The sequence below is a fragment of the Antrostomus carolinensis genome, unplaced genomic scaffold (genome assembly GCF_000700745.2).
Source record: "Antrostomus carolinensis isolate BGI_N321 unplaced genomic scaffold, ASM70074v2 scaffold3716, whole genome shotgun sequence".
NCBI classification, from domain to species: domain Eukaryota; kingdom Metazoa; phylum Chordata; class Aves; order Caprimulgiformes; family Caprimulgidae; genus Antrostomus; species Antrostomus carolinensis.
Window position 1 is genome coordinate 213 of NW_010321007.1, and position 26,450 is coordinate 26,662.

The 26,450-nt window shown below is 37.2% G+C and overlaps 1 protein-coding gene across 1 annotated transcript; it reads right to left on the minus strand.

The window, feature by feature from the left end:
* Window positions 1-227: 227 nt before the first annotated feature.
* LOC104526324 (protein transport protein Sec24B-like) lies at window positions 228-26,450 on the minus strand (the record flags this gene model as incomplete). The annotated part of the gene is made up of 7 exons (XM_010169754.2): window positions 228-330; window positions 2,981-3,165; window positions 4,735-4,916; window positions 6,580-6,660; window positions 11,189-11,293; window positions 16,573-16,758; window positions 25,746-26,450. Coding segments are annotated over 7 exons (1,547 nt in total), but the record flags the coding sequence as incomplete, so codon positions are not given.

Consider the following 26,450-nt stretch of genomic DNA (forward strand, 5'->3'; position numbering starts at 1 on the left):
AATAAGGAAAGAATTTTGAAGGACTTGTCCAAAGCTTTTCCCTTATGAATTTCAATGCAGTAGCAATTTCAAGGATTTTTTCCGCTCCTCCTCTCCAAATCTCAAACAATTTCTGCTCCTTCTGTTAAATGTAGGACTTATAGTTCATTACCTTTTATTGTTTGAACAAAAATAGGACAAATGCTATATTAAATATATATACTAAAAAAACCACTAAGTTACTTTACCGTTAGGTCTCTGAAGGGATGTAGCAACAAACCCAAAGGCAGCTTAGCTTTATTTAACAAAGCCTGTGTCTGTGGAATATTTGTCAATGTACATCGAAATGAGCTGAAAGGAAATAAAAACATTATGTTGAAAATGAAATGTTAAACAATTTAAAACCACTGTGTTAACACCTGATTTTAAAGAATTTTGAAATTTTAAAAATTCTGTGTTTCTCAAAGCTGATGTAATAAAATGAATGCATCAAAAAAGCCTTCTACAGAACAACAACAAAAAAATACTCCCTACTTCCAATTAAGTAGTTCAGCAATGTAAGTAGACCAAAATGAACTTGCAATAAAGAGATAAAACTGCTTTAGGTACAACACTCATCGTAAAATGATGTATTTTTTTATTCATTATAACGATTTTTTGGGTGAAGGAACTAAATAAGGAATACAATATTTACTAATTCTCAGAAAGTAATATTTATATAAGAAAACAGTAGAAAAGGATCTCAACTACTAAGTAAAAATATTTTATTTTGTGTACATAAAGTGGAAGATGGACTTAAAGCTAAATAAAGGGCACTAAAAAAAAAAATGCACAAACAGTGCTGTTCAAAGTGTTCCACACCTGAGAATGATTCTGACAACGCCAGTTTTCTCATTTCTGTTTTCTGGTGGAACCATGTATTGTCACTAGTGCAGTAAGTCAAGTTAATTTGGGGTAATGAATAAAATTTCTTTCAGAATTAGATCTTTGGGGAAAGCAATTTTCATCATAACTAGCTGCACTTAACTTGGGATAGTAGATAATACTACTTAATGTTAATTAGAGGTGAAAAGATTCCTCATGATTGCAGGATTATCACAGTAAAATAAACTCATAGTTTATTCAGTGTATTTAGGCATGATCATAATAATTTTCTGGAAAAAATCCTATGCAATATTACAAAAACATTCTAGGAAATGTACTGCACAACATTAAGGAGTTTATTAACAGATTTTTTTTTTATGTAGATAAAACAAGGCAAAGACTAAGCAGGTTTCTTAATGTTTTAATAAGCGAGCTACACTCACACTGCCTGTAACGTATTCTGACGGCAGGACAGTTTCAACATTTGTGTAAGGATGCAGAGGACAAACTTATTTTCCAATGAAAGGGGTTATATTAACTCATCATTACTGAGGGAGCTGGCAGAAGTGCTCACCAAGCCACTTTCCATCATTTATGATCAGTCCTGACTAACCGGGGAGGTCCCAGTGGACTGGAGGTTAGCAAATGTGACACCCACCTACAAGAAGGGCCAGAAGGAAGATCTGGGGAACTACAGGCCTGTCAGTCTGACCTCAGTGCTGGGGAAGGTTATGGAGCAGATCATCTTGAGTGCTATCACATGGCATACACTAGATAACCAGGCGACAGGCCATCAGCACAGGTTTATGAAAGGCAGGTCCTCTTTAACCAACCTGATCTCCTATGACAAGATGATGCGCTTAGTGGATGAGGGAAAGGCTGTGGATGTTGTCTGCCTAGAATTTAGCAAAGTCTTTGACACCATTTCCCACATCATTCTTCTGGTGAAACTGGCTGCTCATGGCTTGGATGGGTGTACTCTTTCCTGGGTGGAAAACTGGCTGGATGACCAAACCCAAAGAGTTGTGGTGAATGGAGTTAAATCCAGTTGGCAGTCGGTCACAAGTGGTGTTCCCCAGGGCTCAGTAGTGGGGCCAGCTCTGTTTAATGTCTTTATCAATGATCTGGATGAGGGGATCAAGTGTACCTGCAGTAGGTTTGCAGACAACACCAAGTTGGGTGGGAGTGTTGATCTGCTTGAGGGCAGGAAGGCTCTACAGACGGATCTGGACAGGCTGGATCAATGGGCCGAGGTCAATCGTATGAGGTTTAACAAGGCCAAGTGCCGGGTCCTGCACTTGGGTCACAACAGCCCCATGCAACGCTGCAGGCTTGGGGGGGAGGGGCGGGGGGGCCAGCAGAAAAGGACCTGGGGGTGTTAGTTGACAGCTGGCTGAACATGAGCCAGCACTGTGCCCAGGTGGCCAAGAAGGCCAATAGCATCTTGGCGTGTATCAGGAATAGAGTGGCCAGCAGGAGCAGGGAAGTAAGTGTCCCCCTGTACTCAGCACTGGTGAGGCCTTGAGTGCTGTGTTCAGTTTTGGGACCCGCACAACAAGAAAGACATTGACGTGCTGGAGCGTGTTGAGAGGAGGGCAATGAAGCTGGTGTAGGGCCTAGAGCACAAGTCTTATGAGGAGCAGTTGAGGGAACTGGGGTTGTTTAGCCTGGAGAAAAGGAGGCTGAGGGGAAACCTTATCACTCTCTACAACTACCTGAAATGAGGGTGTAGCAAGGTGGGTCTCAGTCTCTTCTCTCAAGTAACAAGCGATAGGGTGAGAGGAAACGGCCCCAAGTTGTGCCAGGGGAGGTTAAGATTGGATATTAGGAAAAACTTCAACAAAAGGGTTGTCAAGCATTGGAACAGGCTACCCAGAGAACTGGTTGAGATATCATCCCTGGAGGTGTTTAAAAGATGTGTAGATGTGGTGCTTAGAGACATGCTTTAGAGGTAGATTTGGCAGTGTTAGCTTTATGGTTGGACTCAATGATCTTAAAGGTCTTTTCCAGCCAAAATGATTCTATGATTCTATCAAAAGACTTAAAGTCAGGAGTCAGTTTAGACATTTTTTAACACTTTAAATAATTATTAGTCACTGAAAAATGTAAGATGCTGTTCTAGATACAATACACTTACTCTGGACTGCAGTTTAATTTTCTAAGATCAGAATTCAAGTTAGGCACAGGTGCTGGAACTGAAGTCACAGGCAAAATATTTCTATCTTGTGTAAGGTTTACTGGTCTCAAGCTTTCTGGCTGCTGAGAGTGCTGTAGACTTAACCCTCCTAAGGAAGCAGACAGCTGGTTGATACTTGGATATTGCTGAAAAAAGTAAGAGCATTGCAAATGGGTAAACACACAATCATGTTTAAATAATAACCTTAAATCTTCTTGAAATCACAATTCTTCCAGATATGTATTAAAAAAAGATATGGCAGTAGTTAGTAACAAATCCAAACAAGGAAGAAAAATGTTGCATGGCAAAAATTTGAAAATGCTAAGACAAATGTGGCATACCTTTCAAATATGTATCATTGACAAAATTCAAATTCATTATAGAAATCAACATTAGAAGTCACACAGAATCCTTCAAGCTTTTCAGGCATAAGAAAACAAGTTACTAGAAAGGTTGACAATTTTTTTCATCCCTCTTCAAATATGTTACTTATAGAAACTGGTTTTTATATATTTATTTTTAAATTAAAACAAAACACCATAGAAGAGGAGAACAGGTTAGGCTGGAAGGAACTGCTGAGGTCTGGTAGTTCAACCTCCTGCTCAAGCAAGGCTAACTTCAAAGTCAGACCAGGCTGCTCATAGCCTTGTCCAGCTGAGTTCTGAAAATATCTAAGGACTGAAGATTTCACAGAACAATCTGTTCTAATGCTTCCCCACTCCCAGGTTGAAGAATTTTCTCCTTATATGTCTAATCAGAATTTCACATGCTGCAACATGTAATTGTTGGGTTTTGTCCTTTTTCTGTGTAGTCCGAAAAAGAGCCTAACTCCATCTCACACTATAGTGAAGATGAAGCCAAGTCTTTAAACTTAAAACAAACATTTCCTTCAGGTCACATTTTATGTTACTTCCACAAAAATGAAAGCATTCCTAGATATTATACACTAACTTATGGTACTACATTCAGCTCAGTAAGGAATCTTGATCATCTACAACAGCAGCTTCAATACATTTGCCAGCTGGGCCTTATTTCAGTGAGTGGGATTTCTAAATCAGTAAGTTTTGTTTTCTACATCCCTTCACATGCACAAATGACGAAGCACTGCAGAGAATTATTTTCCCTCAGTGTCTGCCCTGAATTCAAATTTCACTACTCTCTGGTGACTCAGGTGTGCAGTGGGAGCCAGGTGATTCTACGCAACTTCCTGGGGGTTCGGTGCTCTCTTTTCCAGCAAAATAGAAGAGGTGCAGGCAGTCTGCTCCACCACACACCCGGCACAGGCTCTACAGAGCACCTTCATCCGGACCCTATGCCATGCCTTGCTTGTAAGGCGATTTAATGCTTGAGACCATAGCCCATAATAGTGCTCTGATCAAGCATGCACTTGCTGATGAAGTACTTCATTATGCTTCTTTATGGCTTCCTATCAATAAATTATATCTCTTAGGAACACCAAGCCTCAAAACTGTGGATGCTGCTAATAACAAGTTTGCTTCACCAGTTAAGTTTAACTATTTGGAGATAGGCTGAAAATTTTAATTCAGAAGTCTTCTAGTAAGAAGTTAAGATCCACAGCTATGACATCAATACTACACTTAACATTTATTGGCAAATAAAATATGGAAATATGTAAAAAAATAAATATTTCCTGCAGATATTACTTTTCCCATTAAGTCACCTCAGGAAGTAACTTTTAAATTAAAAATACAAACCTGTGGGTAGTGCTGAAACCCAGGATGGTGTCCTGGATTACTGGGCTGCACAGGAGTAGGTGGTGCTGCATTTTGGTAGCCAGGCTGTAGTGTTGGATATCCATAACCAAAGGGCTTAGAAGCTTTTGATGTTTGGGGGACTGATGGAGCAAGAACTGGGCTGCTGGTCACAGAACGTGTCTCTGGAAGGACAAGAGAAATCCCACAGGTATTGAATATACTTACTGTTTCTTTCTTAGTTTGAATGGAAACTCTTAAATGCTTAACAAACAACTATTTTTCCATGTGTAAGTTTTTGTATAATCCATCAAGTTGTTTATCTGCACTGACCAAATAAATTATCAAGGAAGATTACTGCAATTATGCTACTAAAGGGGATATACATGGGAAGATGACTACTAACAAAATGCTATTTTACAAAAAATAAAAACTCTTTTTTAAAAAAAAAGTATTTAGACTGAACAAAAAAATAAATAAAAAACCCCTTAGAACCACATTTTATTCCAAGATTTGCACTTGATATAAACTAAAAAAAGAGATCACTCATGCTTAGTCTCTCCTCTACCACTTAGAAATACTTTTAAAATATAAGGCTAAGGTGATAGAACCATTCTCTAAATGTAGACACAGAGCTTTTCTTGAAGTAATGCAAGTCCCTGCTGTATATCCCTGCAGCACAGTTGTCCCACCATTTTTAAAGGCCAAATTGAAAGTAACACATAGACCTAAATTTGTAGAAAACCTGACAATTGTAAGAAGATGAAATTACTCTTTAGAAATGTCTACAAATGTGAGCTAAGTTTCAGAAGAATTTAAGCTTGGTAAAATCCACCAGGAAAAGTGGCAGACAAAGAAACCAACCAGTCAAGAAACTAACCGCCAAGAAACTAAGTTTAGCACGAGCACTCCAGGAGAAGGAAAAAAAAGATAAACCAAAACAAGCCAAAAGCAACAGACCAAAGAAATTTAAAGTTGATCCTGATAGTCTTTAAGGAAAACAAAAAAAAAGTTATTTTTAGAATATACTTTCAGCAGAACTAAAATATAGTGGTTAGCTGAGAAATTGGAATTCATAATCCTGCAGACATGCCTCTGCCACCCTTACTGCACGAGCCAGGCCCTATTTGGATAGTGATATCAGCTTTTTACTTGACAGAGATTTCACTTTACACAGGAACCCATCAAACTAAGCAAATTAATGTGACGCTCTCAGAGGTCAGCGCAATGCAAAGGAGCCAGAGATGGAGGCCTCTCAAGTTAATCCAATTATGATTTAAAATATTGGCTAACATACCTACATTGAACAGCATCTTTTCCACCTGCTCTCATTATGACAGCTCTATGGATTTCAAGACTGAGGTAGTCTGCTAGTAGGTTCATTTAGAACAAAGCTGACACTCCTGGTATTTTTAGAGAGAAAAATAAGCAAAATAGCAGCCATTTTCTTTAAAGGAAGAAAAAAAACCCCAAAAAACCAACTTGGATCCAAGCATCTTTGCAAACTGATACTGTTGGTCTCAAAACTTCAGTGGTGTGTCGAATATTATCAGCTACAGTATAGCTAAAGAGAAAGATGCCTGCTTTCACACAGAGCATACTTTCTATTGTAATGTTGAGGGTAGTGCTGAAAGTGTGACTTATGATACAGGGAAATTTTATTAAATGGTTACTCCAACTTTAGTGTTAAAGTTGTGCAAAGTGATTAAAAAAAAGCAAGGTATGTTCTCTCTGATGATTTCCCCCACTCCTTTCATAGGCATTTCCTCTCACCTATTTGTTAATTAACAGTAAGCATTTAAGTCTTTAAACAAACAATTCAGAATTAACAAGTGATAAACTGCTTACCTGGATAACCACCTTCTTCCAGTGCATCATAATTGTTCAGAACAGGAGAAGCACTGCTTGTAGTAGAAGAACTATCAATTCCTGGGGGAGGAAAATTATTTAAACTTAAGTGCTTCAAAAATGGCAAATTTTTGAGAAATAGAAGATTGAGAATTTTTTCTAAAAACTTTGGTAAGAAACTGTCAAGAAAGATCCTGGGAAAATAGACCACTTCAGTCCTAAGACTTGAAAGCTATTACCACCGCAAAGAGGAAGGGAAGAGATAAACAATCAACTTAGTATTAAAAAACAAACAAGCAAGCACATGCCCAACAAACAGCAAGAGAGATCAATGGGAAAAGGACAAAAACAATGAAAAAAGTTGCTTCTTGAAATAAAAAAAAAATTTCTATTAAACTAGAAGTTCTTTCTAGACTACATTAGCTGAAGTAATGTACATTTTAAAAACAAGTCTGTTGGTACTTCCTTCACAACTGCAAACAGAAGATTCTCATTGCCTTCAGATCCCCACCTTCAAGTAAAACTGGCAAGTACTTAAATCTTTCCTCCTTTCTGTGTTGTTGCAATTCAGAGTTGTTTTTTTGCACAGAGGTACATACATAGTTGTTAGTACTGAAAAGACTCCTAATACTTAAGTTTTAGTTCACCCTATGCATATATCTTGAATACCATACTGTAAAACACTTCAAACAACTATATTGAAAAATATTTCTTCCACTGCCATTTCACATACATTTCCAAAGAAAAAGAGCCAAGAAGGTTAAATGTATCTGCTCCTTAAAACACCCAAATCACAAAGTGTGGCAGAAAAGAAAAAGTATATTTAGGAAACCAAAAGAGACAATTATATATGTAACTTTTGTGACAGAAGAGACTCAAAAGAGAAGCAATTAGACTGTTCTACTCAGAAGGATCAACTGTGACCACACATCCCATTGTGAGGCTGAACATATTTCAAGGGAGAACTTAATGGTGAAACATTTGAGATCTGATCCCCCTTCAATTGAGATTTCCAAGTAAAGAGACTCCTGCATATGGAAACACAACATCATTGCAATTTGGGACATATTAATAACACGGCAACTTCATGACTGTATAGAATATTTCTGAGCATTTTGCCTTTAAAGCATCCAGCTAAGAAACAAAAAAACTATTCCAAAAAACATAACACTAATAGATTTTATTTTAAATTAATATATTGACAATGTGAAAAATCACACAACGTCAGTTTTTGGACTGTTTTGCACTGTAAATTTACCTTTGTTTTTCTGAAATTTATAAAAGAACACAACTGCAAGATTTCTTTTTCTATCAAATTTCATATTTCTTTCTATTCTAGAAACTGAAGGAAACAGGATTCATTATTTTATTCCCTGAGCAGGAACACAGGTTTTAAAGGTTTGGCAAGTCCTACTACAGAAAAGCCAAAATATACTTTTATTAGGTCAACAAGATCAAGATTTAAGAATTTTCAAAAAGTTATTCTTGTCTGACCAGAAGCTAGTTCGGCATTAAAAAAAAAAAAAAATACCAAGAGGATATAAGCACAGTTGTGAATATGTAAGACAGAAGTTCAAGCTTTCTGATTTAACCACTATGTCACTCTTTAAAGAGTTTTTCCCACAGTAAATTGCATTCATAAAATTATATCCATTTATAATGTAATTCCATATAAAATAAGTTTGCTCTTTTCACTAGGAAGATATTAATGATACAATGAGTTAGAAAGAAGAAATATTATATACTTTCCAAGCCCTGCTGGAAAAGGTAAGAGAAACCAATTTGACAAATAATGGAAGAATATATTTTAAAAACATGTTGTAAGCAAAAATAATGCAACTTAGTTGCACTTCTACTACTTCAGAAAAAAATCTATGCATCATTTCTGACATATACAAAAGTTTTAATCAGAAAGTATTATCTTGGATATTTTGAAACACAAACAAGGTCTGCCTAACTTAAAATAAGAAAGTGAACCCTATTACTGCGCATCCCATATACTTACTGAAGACCTTTCACTTAAGGTCTTTGCTTCTAAAGAACTTTCAAATTTTGTAACATATTCTTGAGAACTGTCAAGAGCCCCAAACCAACAAGAATTATGATGTGACCTTTTCCGCTCTTCACTGGAAAACAAATAGTTGACTGTTGTAGTTTCCTGCAGACCAAAAGTAGCTTCAAGCTCTAAGCTGTCATGGAAATCTCACAGATTCTCCATCAATAAAAAACACAAAAATTTCCACAAAATTAAACTACAGTTTTCCTACATCAGCTGTCAAAATTCACTTTAGCATAATAAGCACCAGACCAGAGAACATATTAGGAAGACAGAAAAAAATGCTTTACAAATAAAAATATATTACCAAAAAATGCTTGGGCAAAATAATACTTGTAACAGGCTTCTACAGTTAAGTAATTATTTTACCAATGTAACTTTTGATTTCAGCATTTTCAAGAACTCTTTGGCAACAAAGTTAAAGATCTATGACAAAAAAATTGAGACGCTACACAAACACAGATGTCCAACACCTATTTTTCATAAAAGCACTGGCACAGCCTGCCTGAGCTAGAAACCCGCCTACAGGATTTGTTTAGGATTTACATTAACTCCTAGTGACAGGGCACAAAACAGGATGCTTATTAATCAGGTAGCCTGCATATTGAACTGGGTGCATAAGACAAATTTAAATGCAAGGACAGCTCCAAGGCTTTAGCGAAGTACAGAACTTGAGAGAGTAAGATGATAGGGAGTATGAAAACTTTGTCTCTGGTAGATTTAGGGAACAAAGTAAAGAGACAAAGGTTACAGTTCAGAAAAAAAAAATCTGACATATCCTTTGACAGAAACTTTGGCATGGGATTAGGCAAAGAATTATCTGCAGATAATTCAGTAGGTAGCCCTGCAGTAAAAAAAACAACAACAAAATGCTCTCCTGGCTCTTTTAGCCTACTCTCTAGAAAGCAGAATTCAAACAGTAGCTGCATCACAACAGCTAAAGCAAACTCTATATCCCAAAGTGGAATTGTTTTCCAGCTGGTAAAGTCTAATTAGACTCACAGCATTAGGAAAAAACCTGGTATCTAAAGTTATGAAATATTCTTAGATTTTAAAAGTTATTCAAGAGTCAATATGCATCATTTAATACTAATACTCAAGCTGTTGAAAGATCGAATGTGGGTAAGAAAGTAAAGAAACTGAACCAATAAATCTGAAATAGCAACAATTACACAGGATATGCAAAGGATCCTAACACTTGGGCTCCACTGGGTTGGGGGTAATAATATCACTTATATTGATACTATTGCACTCTCCAAGTATTGTCCTTCTCTGGCTGGAACAATGACAAGTGTCTTCAACTGAAAATGCCCTTCCCTGTGGAAAAAGAACAACAGCAACTATTTTCTTCTAACGTTCTACTAATAATTCAATGGAACAGTTGAATCAATATTATTCAAATTAATAACATGAACCCAATACATTGTTCTTAATTATGACTTGGATGTCATCATTGTTTTGCTCCATTCTTCACGATATCATTAAGAGAGCACTAAGCTGTTTTCACAGAGGTCTAGTTTCAAGATTTAATTATTTTAATAAAACTCAGAATTATACGGCACTGATTTTTTTTCTGCCTAGTTACAATATGAATTACAAGCTTAAAGGAAAATTTACAAAAGTTTGCTATCCTAAATTAATACTCAAAGCCAGCACACACAAATGGGAGTAGTATATCAGCACAAGGTATGTGCTATTACTTCCATCTATCAGCAAGGCTAAAAGTCTAATGTTTAATCTCAAAAAGTTTTTTTACACTGTTACTGCTCATATATAGATTGTGAAGACTTTCCTTTAAGTTAGGAGAAAAAATAAGTTATCATCCAAGGAACTAAGGTGTTGAGAAACATCAAATACACAAAACTGGGCCATTCTGACAAAATACAGGGAGAATCCTTGCAACCAAGAACGTAGCATTTCAATCAATCAGGACAAACTGCTTCTTAAAAAAAAAAAGTAGATAAACTTTTAAAATTCCCTACAAAGCAAGCAGATTAAAACTGGACTTATGTGTCTGACCATAGAGACATACCTTAGAAAGAGAAAAAAGCAGCAGAGATTAATTTACTGTCTTAAAAGCTTTATTACTTTTCAATATTTACTTTACTACCTTAATTGTAAGAGCTCCCTATACATAAAATAGGAAACAAGGTAAACACTCTTTAATATAACAATATAAATGGCATCTAGTTGCTTAACATAAGCAGTTATCAGTCCAAGTTCTAGAGCTAGTTATCTTCAGTTAAGAGTTTAAAACCTTCTGCAAATCAAAATATTACAAATATGGGAGTCTTGCAAGTTGTGAATAACACTTTGTTAGATATACAAAACATCTGATGTTAATATGACAAAAAAAGGACCATTTGCTGACCACCAGTGAACTCCTTTTTGTTCACTATACTAATAACAGCTAAGAAATTTCTAGTTAACTTGATACATGATGAGTCAGAGTGATGTTTTGTCTTAAAGGAAAAAAAAGCTTCAGGGGATGGAAATACGGAACAAAACTTGAGTAGGAAGAGAACAAGATACTGGTGTAAAGCTAAAGCCAACCTGCTTCCTCATCCTCCTCATCCTCTTCCTCATCATCTGAACTTGATGACAAGGGAGCTGGTGCAGAGCTAGCTTGATTATTAACATATCCACCATACTGCATGCCTGTGAAGTGGAAAGCACAAACATAAGAGTCAGACGGACAGAAAAGATAAGAAATGAAAGTCACAAATCATTGCATTTAAAGTGAGAGAAATCAGCCATTCTAGAGAAAATCCCAACATACAAAAAGTTAAACCTACAACCCTACACTACAGAATTATAGTTCATATATGAACTATACAAGCAGTACAGCAGAAGCAGTTTTTAGTGGGCTAGTTAAGCAAAGTATTAGTAGTATACAGAAACTAGCAGGAAATTTTATATAGAGATATATATATATGTATGTGTGTGTACACACATGCACATCAGGAAGTTAAACACACAGATTTCCTACATATGTATTTAATATCAGTTTGTAGTTAATATATAGAAATAAATGTGTACCTTCCCAGATAAATTCAAATTGTGTTATGAAAACATTAATATTAAACTTTTGCTTGGCACAACTGCCCTTTTTAAGACAGGAAAAATTCACGTTGAATTTCTGAACACACACTGTCAAAAATTAATGAAATATACTGCTGCAACATGTGAGAGTACAAACATACACCTCAGCAACACAGTGACATTTAAGCTAGGTAAACCTGAAAACTTTATTAGTTTTATTTTTAAATTACTGCCTAAATTCCAGTTCATAGACCCATATATAGCACCTAAATACACTATCCACTTTTAAGATCTGGTGACAACTCAACTGCTACCACTGTCACCCAAAAACCATAACCTACAAGGTTTTTTGGTAAAAGGGTTTTTTTTGCTGGTTATTTTCGTTTGTTTTTACAATATCAACTCTAAACATATGTGAACAATACACAAAAGCAGCACATACATATACCATTTTAAAACAGAGCAAAGCATGCAGCAATAGCATAAATGGCACAGATAATTAATTTCCTATATTACTCATTATTAATGCAATTTCAGCACCTCCAAGAAATCTTAAGTTTCTCTTGTCATGGGGTAGTGTTAGCAAGGATTTTAAATATGCTTGTAGTCAGGCAGAGACATCCTAAATAAATGCAAGTGACCACTGTTTCTCTCTTAGCAATCCAAGGGATTGCTATAGCAAGAAAATATCCTAATTCTTCAAAACTCTTCAAAATTTTTAAAACTTGTATGAGTTTTTTTTCTCCTGTAGAAGCACTATGGCACCATTAGAGCAGTATTATAAAGCTCTACAGAACTGTTGTACGTTATGCATGATCTGAAACCATCATGGTAATTAATAATCCCCCTCATCCACAACTTTAATCAACCTTTATTTATTTAAACTATGGGCTAAAATTCTATTAGTTTCATGACTTTTTAAAAAAGGGTTAGCAAATGAACCCAAGAGAACCACTTTAATTTCACTTAAGAAAAACCAACAGAATCAAGGTGAAGAGTATCTATTCCAACAGTGGGAGTAAAAAAGAAAACAAGAGCAAAACCAGATCACAACATTCTTGAGAAGCTGAAATTTGATACAGAGGTCAGTGCAAGAAGAGACTGACATTATTTCTTTATCTAGTGCATTAATACTCCTACAACTCCAATCAAGTTTCTCCACAATACAAGTAGTCACAACAACAGAAGGCAAAATCAACCCAAGTGCAATCGAGGAGGTACAACACTTCAGTTTCTCTATACCGCTAAACACACTACTGACTCAAGTGATTCACAGTCCCATCTTTCATGAAACCTACTGGACACACTTGATACGGATACAAGAAAATAATACTCTGCACAAAACCAGACTACAGCCAAGGAGACTATGTCTTTTCTCAGGCTTGGGAGAGCTACCGAGGAATAAGACAGAACAACTGCATTATTGTGAAAGGGAAAAAACAACTTAAAATAATTAACATGCAAGTAAAAGGCAAAAAAAAAAAAAAGTCATGATGACAAGAAATGATAAGAAGAGATGCACTGTAACACAGAGAGTCACAGTGAGAGGAGACGGGCACAGTGCGAGAGTGCAAAGACAGAGCTCTAACAAATACAATGTAAACAACAGCTGAAGAACGAAAGTGTATCTACTTGGAAGGGGCATGCCAAGGAACAAATTCCAAGCAGATGAGAAAAAAAGACTGAATTAGTCATTCTACTAATGCTACTTTGGAGTCTTTGGAATGTTATTTTCTGGAAAACAAACTACTACTGCTGAAGCTCCCCCTTTTCCAGACATTGGTCACATACATAAAGGATGCAAACATTCAGAAAGAAGATAGAAAAAGAGATTTTAAAAAATGTGCTAGTGACACAGAAGTTTAGGAATCACTCACTATGAATCCTCTGGAGGGAGGGCTGGTTTGACTCTTACCAGCCTTATCAGTTTCCAGAGATTTTCTTATTTTCATTGCCAGCAGTACTACAAGTTTCTGCCTTTAGGATGCACCTGTGTTGTGCATGCACAACTGCCCAGCCACAAAAACAACCTGAGAACTGATCTGGCTGAAAAATAACCTAGTTTAAAATGTCACTCTCAAGTGGAGAAGCCTCCGGTTCTGCTTCGCTGCCCAGCAATGCCACCAGTAGGCCAGCACAGGGGAGAGAGCAACTGAAGGGCAGAAATGGGCAGCTGAAGACAGCAGTTCCAAGTGCCACCAGGTGCCTGTCGTTACTTCTGTTGCAATAACTCAGTTCTGCTTGGGATCTCTCACAGAGTTGCTAATAATATTAAAATCTCCCACTCTTAAAATGGCAAAAGCTTATTTTGAAATCATTATTTATTTTGAGATTACTTCATAGGTCTGGCCTAAAATGCAATCACATAATTCAAACAGTCACAAATTTCTTGGCCTGGAAATTTCTAAACCCTGCCACCACTGACAGTAATATCACACTGTAGGGCTTTACCCCACTATATTAAACAGACATCCAGAAATGTAGGTGGGAGGACACAAAAGGTTAAACTGGAATAAGAAATCATTTGCTATGAAATAAACCCAACTATTTAGGTATTTTAAGTACAACCACCCATACCAAAAAGACTTTAAAATGTAAAGTGTATATTTTATGCAGCTTAAGTTTCATAATGGAAGCCCTACCAAAAATTAAATAACCACACGGAAAAATTAACTATATTCTGAAGGTCTTTAACTGGCTCTCTACCCACAACCCTCATATTTTCAATGAACTTACTACAGCACTAAGATCTTAATATTACAAATTACATTCTTACAAAATGAACCCTCCTCTTCTCCATTCTTAAACAATTCTGCTTAAAATTGTTTTAATTTACTCATCAGCTCTTCTCATCAACATAAACCCTACAGAAGTCTACAATAATATGCAGACAGGACGCACATTCTCAAAGTTCATCTCTAGGATGCCATTAATTAGTTAATTAGTTTATCTACATTAAATTTGTAAAGATATTTATATATGATTAAATAGGTTTTAATACATTTTAAGTTTTTTGTTCTGTTATAACTTAGCCAAGTAAACAATTAGAGTATTTTAACTCTGTATAGGAATGCCCACACAGGAGTTTGAAACAATGAAATCCACTTTAAAAATTATTCAAATTGGTTTTCCAGCTTGCTTTCATGTAGACAACATTACACTGTAACAAGAAAAAAAAATCAGTCCATTTAATCTCTGAATGAGAAACACACTTGGAATCCTAACAACCCAAACAAGCACTCAGTAGATATGTTCTATTTTTTCAGTAGATTAATTTCTACAAATAAAGTTATCACACTTAATTGTTGATAAAAAGGTATTGCAAGAGTACATTAAGTATTTGAGCCTCCTCAAATGAAACGAAATGAAAAGAGTTTGAAGCCTTCTAATGCTCATAAAAATATCATCTAAAGATACATGTGTGACAACACGTTCATGGATTTATTATTGATTATATTAACATAAATACAACTAGATCAATGCAAACTTCTGACAACTTATCTTTATATTCCTTACATAGGTATATTGTTGGTTTTAAAGTGTGCTGATTCAGCTCATTCAGCAACATATTGCATTAACCTTCATTTACATGGAAGTATTTGAATTTAGTGAAGAGTTCAGCAGTGATTTGTATTTAATGTACTAAGTGTTCCTGCACTATACAGGAATCGCTGCAAGAACACATATATTGCACAAGGCAAGCACAGCCAAGATTCTTTTTTCTCATTAGAAACAGTTATACAACTTCTTTGTAAGATGAAGCAACAGTTTTTTTCTAGTAAGCACATCTACATTACAAATTCTACCCAGTACCAAAATCAACTATGAAAATGTGCAAGAACCAAGTACAATTCCAAAAACCGATTTATCATTCTCCTTAAAAGGGTACACTGTACATAGCACTTTGTAGCCATGAAGAATTATCTTTTTGCCTGTAAGCTACACAGAGCTGATTCACGGACAAGTTACTTCTTTACACCTTCCACTCAAAAAGAAAAAGTGGAGGAAATGGAGGAAAAGGGGTAATTCAGACATTTACGTCAGAGGACTTGGAAATTTAAGAATAAAAAAAAAATGCTTTAACAGTCACACACCATGCTTTTGAGAATTATTTTGAACACTAGACATATCATATTGTTATGGACAAAATTAATGCCTACTTCGACCTCACATACAGAGTTCTTTTTCTATAAGAATTTAAAATTACCAAGAGAAAACACAGCCAAAAAAATAAAATCAGTGCAGTAAATTAGATTTTGAATACTACAGAACATGTATCAATCAAGAGGCAAGACAAAACACCAGGGCAGAATTAGCGTGGCTGAAGAAGGCTCAAAACCCAACTGATTCATTGTCAAGAGGCTACCAACATCAGAATAGGAAGGAGCTCATACAAGAACTCCTCTGTTCTCCTGTAAGAACTCCTGCAGCAACTTTCCACAGGAGCTTACAGCTAGGGAACAAGAAAACAATTCTATCAGCTTGAATTTAATACTCTGTTTCCCAGTGTTAGCACTAGCAAATTGCTAGTTTACATCTGATTTTTCAACCCAGACTGATTACAAAAGCTACCTTTAAGACTTTCTTCCAAGCAGTTAAAATAGTGAGCAATTTTTACAAGAATAAGGGAACTAAAAGAAAGGCTTTTTGAGGAAGAGACATGTAAGACTGCCAACAAGACAAACAAGCCAAAGACGACAAATGGCCAAAGGAAATCAAACAGAAGAGCTAAGAGAAGCTGCAACCAAGGTGGTACCAAACAAGAACGCTGAGGGAGCCTGATGAGATGCAAGCAGTGTACCCCATTCAGACAAATGCAGAAGAGCAGCAATGAAGCTTACAGCATTCATGTGCACAAAGGCACCGTACTGTAACTTCCCATTCCCTTTTAGTACCTTCCTGAAGGGCCGACTCTGATGACTGTGTAACAGTGGGTGAAGATCGTGGTTGTGAAGAAAGGCTTGGAGCAGGTGCCCTTACTGACGAGATCACAGCAGAGGAAGCAGATGTTCCAGTTCCAGGCTTGGTAAATGGAATGCTCTGGCTCAGAGAGTGCATGGGCTGTGAAGAATCATTGCCACCTGAAAAGAACAGCAGAAAGCAGCAATGCTTTGTTTGTATTTCCACAGATAATTCTGCAATGAAAGTAATCACATTTGATTTCACAATAACTAAAAAAGTAATACAGAATTTCAGAGAGATGCCTTCAAACAAGCATATATGGAAAAGTCGTTGGGTTTATTAAAATTAAATATCTGTAATGTTAAAACTCAGTTAAAATGAACAAATTGCTCTGAAACTAACAGGAAAAATGAAAGCTTGATGCAGTAAGATCAAGATTAAGCAGAAGCTAAATTGATCTATCCACACAACTCTGTTTTCACAGGTTCCTCTTTCCAGATAAGAGGAAGACAGTCCTTGTGGGACAGCTCCCTCTCAATATTCCTCCCACAGGCAGGAAACCTGAAAGTCGGCTGTGTAGTAGACCAGTGTTCTGCCTCCCTCACAGGACTGGCACTTAGCAATTTTGGTACTCAGTTACGAGACCCTTATTGCAAGCAATCTGTTTTAATCAACCCTAAGTATTCTGCAGAACTTCTGATGTGTTTTAAACATCTGGGCTAGATATAATCTGCTTAAAGAAGTCAGATTAGTGCTTCGAGAGATTTAACACAGTCCAGTTGAAATTCCTATCAGATAAGGACAATCTAACTCCAATTAAGTTAGCTTTTAAAAGGGTCACTCTTTGTTTATAAATTGAAAAAAAAAAAAAAATTATGATTCTTTCTAAAAAACCTGACAGACTAAAATGTTAAAAATAAGAATAGAAAGGAAATAGTTTTACCTTCCAATCCCCAACATTCTGTGATTCTGTGTGATTCTGTGATTAATATTACTTAGTAAACAAACACAGAAATTAAGCAACAACAGAATTCACTGTTTGCACTTGTAGAGGACTTATTCAAGTTACAGAATTCACTAGAGGATGCACATGTAATACTAACTCTGCTTCCTCTGCACATATAGCAGCGCAGTTCATACAGTTTCTGACTTCCTTAAATGATAGAGTTCATACCTGAAAGGACTTTATGGGGAAATTGAGGCTTCCTTTAAAGGGGCAAGAAGAGGCAGCTTAAAATGATCCTTCTGTTTGTCTAACTTACCGTCAAAATTAGCAGCATACATTTTCACCACCTTAGATTCCTTTAAAGGGGCAAGAAGAAGAAGCAGCTTAAAATGATCCTTCTGTTTGTTTAACTTACCATCAAAATTAGCAGCATACATTTTCACCACCTTAATGGAACTTTTATTTATTATGTAGCTTTCAAATATAACATTGAGCACATAACAGCTTTTTCAAAAGTGTTATCAAAATTTAAATATGTCTTTCTCTAAAGTTGCTACACACAGCATTTTCTAGTGAAATGTACTTGCTACAACCTCTGCTTCTACACATTATGTCTTGTAGACTCCCCATGGAAGCATCAGCACCCGTCAGCAGAAATGTTCTTCTTAGGGTAGCTACACAGTTTCCTTAAGCAAGATATGCAAGACAAGGGAAGTTCTCTGCAACATTTTCCATGCTTCAAGTTAATACAGCAATCCTTGCAGCATAAAGAACTGCCGTAGAGCATGCTAAATGCTATGTCAGTGTCATCTGCAAGACAAGGGAAGTTCTTTGCAACATTTTCCATGCTTCAAGTCAATACAGAAATCCTTGCAGCATAAAGAACTGCTGTAGAGCATGCTAAATGCTATGTCAGTGTCATGTGTTCAAAACTAATTTACACCCAGATTAGCTGAAGATGTAATACCTTCATGCCAAGTACTACCATCTATTCTCAAACAAAAGTTACCCGAAACATCCTTCAAAATTATGTGCATCCTTTACACGTATTGTAAAGAAAACGTTTTTAAACTCAGAGTGAAAAAATAATGTAATTTTTTCTTTGTACAAAAATCCAACCTGCAAAATTGCACGTTAAACTTCATTTGGTGACTCTGGAAAGTTTTCAAAAGGTGTAAGTAACTACGATCAAAGTTACTTGGACAAAGTTAATTTTTAAAAATACACCATTAGTAAGTATCATTATATGAGACAATCTACGGTTATGATAACTAGGCTGTATTTTAATTCTTTTTTTCCTCCTCTGGCCAGTAAGAGGATTGCACCTTGGCATATAAGTACTGATCAACTTAGGATGGTGTATCTTATCTCAAGAAAAAGCAGGACTGAACACCAGCTTAGAGTACAAGTTCCCCATCAGCTTATGCAGGACAAGCCCAATTAGGCCATACAACATTCCCACCAACCCATGTTATGAAAAGCCAACAGCTTTGTCAGGTTGCAATAAATGTAAAATCCAGTCTCAGTGACACAGTATTATCTGTTTTTCATCTTCCACTCCTCTCCCCTTTAATGTGCACTGAAGTATTCCCTTGTGCCTTTCAACCACAAACATCTCTTGCACAAAAAATGACCAAGTATAGCACTTGGTTACAAAGCCATGTGTTAAACAAATTTAACTCGGTCGGTGGGTAACTCTAGGTTTGCTTTATTTATAACTCAGAGTTGGGCCATCACCTCAGTGAGTGGCAAAGGCATTGCAAAAATCAGGCTCTCTATATACGCTAAATTTAACATTATATAATAGGTATTATTTTCAAAGTTCTTGGTGTTTTCCCATGAACCCTCAGTGCCAAATTTCTCATTAATTTTAAATTTTATAAGAGTCCATAGTGGTCTTTAAACACAGCTGATTCTTCTCATCTCGTCTCAAGTGTGCAGCCTGCTGGTCCCATTCTGGTCACTGTATTCACTTATCTTCTTGAATAATCTTCCTGTCTGTTCACCTATGCACTTCTAAGAAAAACTTACATAATGACATCTAACTTATGTCTATTTTGAAATATGTAACCTTTCACAATTCGCTTACTCCAAGTTAATCACTTATCTTCTATAATTGCTATGTCTCTAAATTCTATTATTCTTGCTGATTCAGCTGGACTGGGTTTCAACCAACCATGGAGAGGGCTATACCAGGGACAGAATGACAAGCAGCATGGTTTATAAGAATTATTATTCTATTCTTATATTCTATTCTTCTATTATTTCATAGCAACTGTTTCTAATAGCATCTTAACCATAATACTTCTATTAATCAATATAATTTTACCTATAAGCATTCTCTTAGAGAGTCCTTCCCTTTTACACCATGTACCAACAAAGATCTACAGTTAAAAGCTGTACTACAGAAAGAATCTGCAGAGCTGTATAAATTAGCAGTGTAATTCATAATTTTTCTTATATGCTATCATGTAAAAGTTTTTATTTAATTTCCAACTTGATACCTAGAGGTAGCAGTTAAAAAGTGCATCACCTCCATATCTTCAAGTTTTCAGAAGAGATGCAAGAACCATCCCTTTTGAGCTGCTACAGCTGCAATCTTGATTTCCTGCCCACCCCGCCAACATAACAGGCAATTTCTACTGAGAGATTCACCACTTCCCTGCAGCTTGGTTTTCAAAAACATCCTATCTGATGCCTTTCTGTATCTCAGCTGCAGTTCTTCCTCTTTTTCCAACCACATCTATATTAGCAGATTTACAGGATTATAGCCTACATTCCTAGAGAACTGGGGCAGCAAGGACTTTAGATCCTGATCTGACATAAGGGGAAGTATGTGCATGATATAAAGACATTAAAGTGTCTCCTGCTCAAGCAGACTGCCTGTGATTACAGGACAGTAGACAAGATCCAGGAAGCAAAGAAACCCATACCATACACCCACAAAAGGAGTTCTCCATCTCCCTCTCCTCAGGGAGGAGTCCAGTAAAATTTGGGCATCCTGGCTGACATCCAAACTGACTGAAAAGCATGAAGAAAAATCAGAGTACACCAATTTCAGCTGAAATAACCTGGAAATACATTAAGGAAAGCTCCTGAGTTAGAAAGACAAAAAGCCTAAATAATACAAAGTGTATAGTGTATTATTTACATAGCATAACACCATTTCTGGACAGATTTATACCAACACAATTCTGCTGAAATATAGAATTTAAAACTAGAAGAGGGCATTTTTGCTAGGTGAAACTAGTTTAAATCAGTAAGCAAAAAAAAAAAAAAAAAAAAAGAAATCAAAATAAGTATTTGTATTCTAATTTATTTATACTTCCTAAAGCAATTAAAATTATTCCCACTGGCTGCTATTCATCAAAACAAGTCAACTTCCAGCAAAAGTTTCCTCCTAAAATAACTTTCTTTTCTTCTAGTGAAATCTCGGAAAGCCTGACTGAAAATACTTCAGTGATTTGAGACAGTGGCTGCCAAAGTTTCAGAGAAAGATTTTGTTGCAATTCTATGTCCTCAGTACATGACAAACAGCAGCTCAGGGGTTTGATGTTAAAAGAGTCTGCATTTCGGAGGCTTTCCAAGGCCCTGCACAATTTGGTTTATTTAAGAATCCAATTGGAAGTCCAATGCTTAGAACTTCTCTAATTCAAGTAGAAAAAAAATTAGAAATCAACAAACTTGTGAAAAGCTTATGCCAGCCTAAGTTTCCCGAGTAAGTCCTGCTTAATCACACATCTTACTAAAAAACATGGCATTCTTCTATATAAAGAATGTTTCATTTTCATCACAGAGAGCTTTCAGTGTTCAATGACTACAGAAAACTCCTACTGAAAAATACATTAAGACAGTAGTATCCCAAGTGACAATCTTTCTAAGACTTGCTTATTTATAATTTAAGGATTCTCCTTCACAGCACAGCAGCAATGACAGCAAACTGTCTTACTGGCACTCTGACTAACAGCAGGACACTGTATCAATATTTCTTTACATGAACAGTCACAGAAAGCACGCTTGGGAATTTCACTATGTATTAAATTTTTTCCAAGCAATTTTGCTAAAAACTATGCTCAGAAAAGACTGCAACTGCTTTCCATCATCGTTTCCTTCCTGGAGAACAGCAGGGAGCACGAAATATTCAGAAAAATGCCTTCTTATGAATCATTCATAATTTCCTTAAATCCTTGTGTGTTGTACTCAGACACTTTTCTAAGGATGTACAAGAAATGACAAAATAACTTTCAATTTTTCAAAGGCTACAAACAATTGGAATACTATATATAAAATAAATCCATCTAAGAACAAGACTGCACTGGGAAGCATAGAAAGCATATCAGTGTCCCAAAAAGTAAATCAATTATGCCTGGACCAAACAATTATTTGCCATCTTTTGTTAGCCAGGTGTCCTAGCAATTTAATTTTTAATATATTTTAGCCAAAGATGTTGAATTATAGACTAAAAAAAAGTTGGGTATTATTGGAGGTAGTCTGTGTAGCCCCAGACTGCAAAAATGGTTTAAGACTTTAGAATTTAGTAATAAAACAGTCCAGCTCTTCCTTCAGCCTGGCTACTGGCTGCTATCTTCATTTGATCTTTACTAATCAGTAAAGACAGAATCACAGAAAGGTTTGGGTTGGAAGGGACCTTTAAAGTTCATCTAGTCGAACCCCCTGCAGTGAGCAGGGACATCTTCAACTAGATCAGGTCGCTCAGAGCCCTGTCCAGCCTGAATGTCTCCATGGATGGGGCCTCTACCACCTCTCTGGGCAACCTGGGCCAGTGTTTCACCAACCTCATTGTAAAAAATTTCTTCCTTGATAGTCTAAACCTACCTTCTTTTAGTTTAAAACCATCACCCCTTGTCCTATTGCAACAGGCCCTGCTCAAGTTTGTCGCCATCTTTCTTATAAGCCCCCTTCAAGTATTGAAAGGCTGCAATAAGGTCTCCCCAGAGCCTCCTCTTCTCCAGGCTGAACAAACCCAACTCTTTCAGCCTTCCTTAGTAGGAGAGAAGTTCCATCCCTCTGATCATTTTTGTGGCCTGCCTCTGGACTCACTCCAACAGGTCCATGTCTTTCCTGTGCTGAGGACTCCAGAGCTGGACACAGTACTCCAGGTGGAGTCTCATCAGAGTGGAGTAGAGGGGCAGAATCACCTCCCTTGACCTGCTGGCCACGTTTCTTTTGATATGACCCAGGATACAGTTGGCCTTCTGGGCTGCAAGCGCACATTGCCAGCTCATGTCCAGCTTTTCACCCACCAGTAGCCCCAAGCCCTTCTCCACAGAGCCGCCCTCAATCCCTTCATCCCCCAGTCTGCAGATACTGGAGATTGCCCTGACCCAGGTGCAAGACCTTGTACTTGGCCTTGTGGAACAATATTTGCATGGACCACTTCTCAAGCTTGTCCATATCCCTCTGGATGGCACCCCACCCCTCATGGATGTCAACTGCAACATTCAGCTTGGTGTCATCTGCAAACTCATTGATGATGCACTCAATCACATTATGTCACTGATGAGGATATGAAAAAGTACTGGTCCCAATACAGACCCCTGAGGGACACCACTCGTCACTGATCTCCATCTGGACATTGAGCCATTGGCCACTAACCTCTGGATGTGACCATCCAAGCAATTCCTCATCCACTGACCAGTCCACCCATCAAATCTTTATCTCTCCAATTTGGAGAGACGAATGTTGTAAGCGACCATGTCAAGGGCCTTGCAGAAGTCCAGACAGATGACAACTGTAGTTCTTCCATTGTCCACTAATGTAGTCACTCCATCATGGAAGGCTACTAGGTTGGTCAGGCAGGACTTGCCCTTGGTGAAGCCATGCTGGCTGTCTCAAATCACCTCCCTGTCCTCCACGTGCCTTAGCATAGCTTCTAGGAGGATCTGTTCCATGACCTTCCCAGGCACAGGGGTGAGACTGAGAGGTCAGTATTTGTGAACGTAGAATCATGTGTGCGCTGAGGTTGAGCCGGGATTCAGAGGGCAGAGAAAAAAGTTATTCTCCAGATAAATCAGTTCCACAATCCAGTGCACTGTGCAACAAAGCACAGGACATGCTTATCTCAGCAGCTTTACAAGCTTCAGAAAGAATTTGAATGTGGTTAAGTAATTATGCCTACAGTCTGGTAAAGAAAGCAAGTACTGCAGTATTACTCAAGTGAAACGGAAACAGTGATCAGTGTTCATTTTTGTTACTGCAAAGTGTGTATCTATTAAATCACAGAATCATAGAATGGTTAGGATTGGAAGGGACCTTAAAGATCATCCAGTTCCAAGCCCTCTGCCATCAGCAGGGACATCTTCCACTAGATCAGGTTGCTCAAAGCCTCATCCAGCCTGGCCTTAAACACTTCCAGGGAGGGAACATCCACAGCTTCCTTGGGCAACCTCTAACACAGCCAGTTCTATCATCAGGTCTTTGAAATTCAAGTGTAATATGACCATGTTTTCTTGAGGGCACGTATTAACTCAACACTCCCTTAAGAAGGGCACTGAATTGTTCCAAAATAAGACTATCCATTGCTCACACTATTCCTTCATGGTCTGGTCAGCTCCACTGTTACACCTTTAAAACAGCTGTTCTTTATTTAAAAAAAAAAGTTACGAATAAATCATAGATTTCAAGACACCCCCAAAGGAAATAAAATTAGCAGGCATTTAAATTAAAAACTTCTGTAAAAAACCCCACTTACAGTCTGAACAAACAAAAACCAAATGGGTTGGTTTTGCACAAGTACTACAAACGTTACTATTCCAGAATGATAGTAGCATTCTGCCAAGTCCAGCTGCAGACTCTGTGCAACAGAATCAACTTTTTTGGCCAGAGCTTTAAATCTTTAGTCCTTGAAATAATTCATTTTTATGCTCAACCTTGAAATGCCACTAACTTTAGAAGCTTTTTAAGGAGCTACTTATTTTTCCTTTTAAACAGTATTTTGCTTCATATTTTTAAAATACTGCAGAAAATCACACAGAGCACCTCAGAGCCAAAATTCAAATCTACTAATATTCAAACTACTAAAACTGAGCTGAACTCTACATCTTAATCTTAGGGGGGAAAAAAAGCAATATTGAAACTAAATTCAACCTTGGCATAGACTGGATGAGCTTGATTTAAGGTTAGCTGGTTTTCCCGGGCGAATTTTTATCATCATCAAAACCACATTCTTTCATAAGTCCTTGGTTTTAGAAAACTTTGGCTACAAGGATTACTAAAGCAATTCCATCGTTAAACTATAATCTGAAATATCTGGCATAAAAAAGGAAACATTCTATAGTTCCCTAATATCTGTCTCTGCAGAAAAAGAAAACTACTAGTCTTGCACAGCTTACAAGTCAAAACTGCATGAAGTAAGAAAATCACCAGTATAGAAAGAAAACCAGAATTTTCCTGCACACACTATGGCTCTCTCAGAGGGAGAACAAGATGCCTCAATGTGGAGGCACTCCCACATCTCTAATCTGTTTCATTTTTCCTACCAAGTACTGCCTACCCTATGAACCTTTACTCAGTTTTCCCATGAAGCAGAAGCTGCAGCTACTAGCGAGGACTGAGTGCACTCACCCTCAACTGGCACCTTCACAACTTCATTCTCTACAGCTACATCCATACTAAAAACATCAAGTTATTGCTTACAAAAAAACAGCTAAAATCAATGAAATTGCTCTCATTCAAATGCTTACAAAAATATTAATTAAAAACCCCCAGTTGCCTCCAAATGCATGGAGGCTTCCACTTTCTCTGAGCTTTCTGAAGAAAAGAGTGCATGCACATTCACTAAGGAAAAATTTAAAGGATCAATTTAGATCATGACTTAAAAAAATTCTCTAGCCAGAAAAGTATCTTTGTGATTAATAGACCTATTTCAGAAGTTACACATTCCTTCAAAACTGCATGAAAAAATTCCTGTCCAAGGTCACTTAAAGGAAAAAAAATCCAAACAAAACAATAAACTAAAACCATCCCCCAAATAGTGTCTTTTTCAGTATCTCTCAAAAGAAACGTCAGTGATATGACTGGCTGCTGTTATGGGGACTGTGGTAACCAAATGAGAAAATCTTCAAGAATGAATAAAAACAGAATCCAAAATTACAATACAGAATTTTGCATAGTGAACAAGTACAAACCAACAAAAGCACATGACTTCTGATGTTTCCCAGCCACATCTGGAAGTTCACTAACCTTCAAATAATACCATACCTGTATTTATTTGGTTGTTTACTTTAGCAACGGATCCAGAGAGATTTCTGCTGAGGTTGTCCTGAATGGACTGAGCAGATGAAGTAGTTGATAACGTTGAATTATATCCCATGGGAACATGCTGTTGAAGTGAATGAGGTACTGATGTACTCTGGTTAGAAAATGTATTTGTCTCTTTGAACTGTCCAACAGCAGGTAGGCTCTGAGAGGTAAAAGCCTGCCCATACACACTGCCAGCAGCTGCAGGATAGGAAACGCTCGCGTACACGGCACTAGAAACCACAGGCATCGTGTAGTGATCAGAATTAAGGGGAAATCCCTGAGATGCAACTGAAGAGCTGACAGAAGTGCTGTAGTGACTGCCAAATGCTGAATATGACTGCTGAGCACTCGTATGCAAGTAGGATGCAGATGATATTGCTCCTTGAATAGGTCCTTCAGCTGACCCCACTGTATGGGGAGGAGTTTTGTTGTACAACTGCTGCGATTCCTGTGTATTCAACACACTGGTACCCACAGAAGGTGTCATAACATTTTGTGCTGGTGCTGAATAGTAAGTAGGATAGTAATTGGCTCTATACTGATTATCCAAATGTGAAGCAGCAGCTTTATTGGGCACTTGGGAATAGTGTCCTGAGGGCACACTATAGTTTGCAGGATGTGAGCCATAGCCAGAGGGGAACTGCATCTGACTCTGCACAGGAC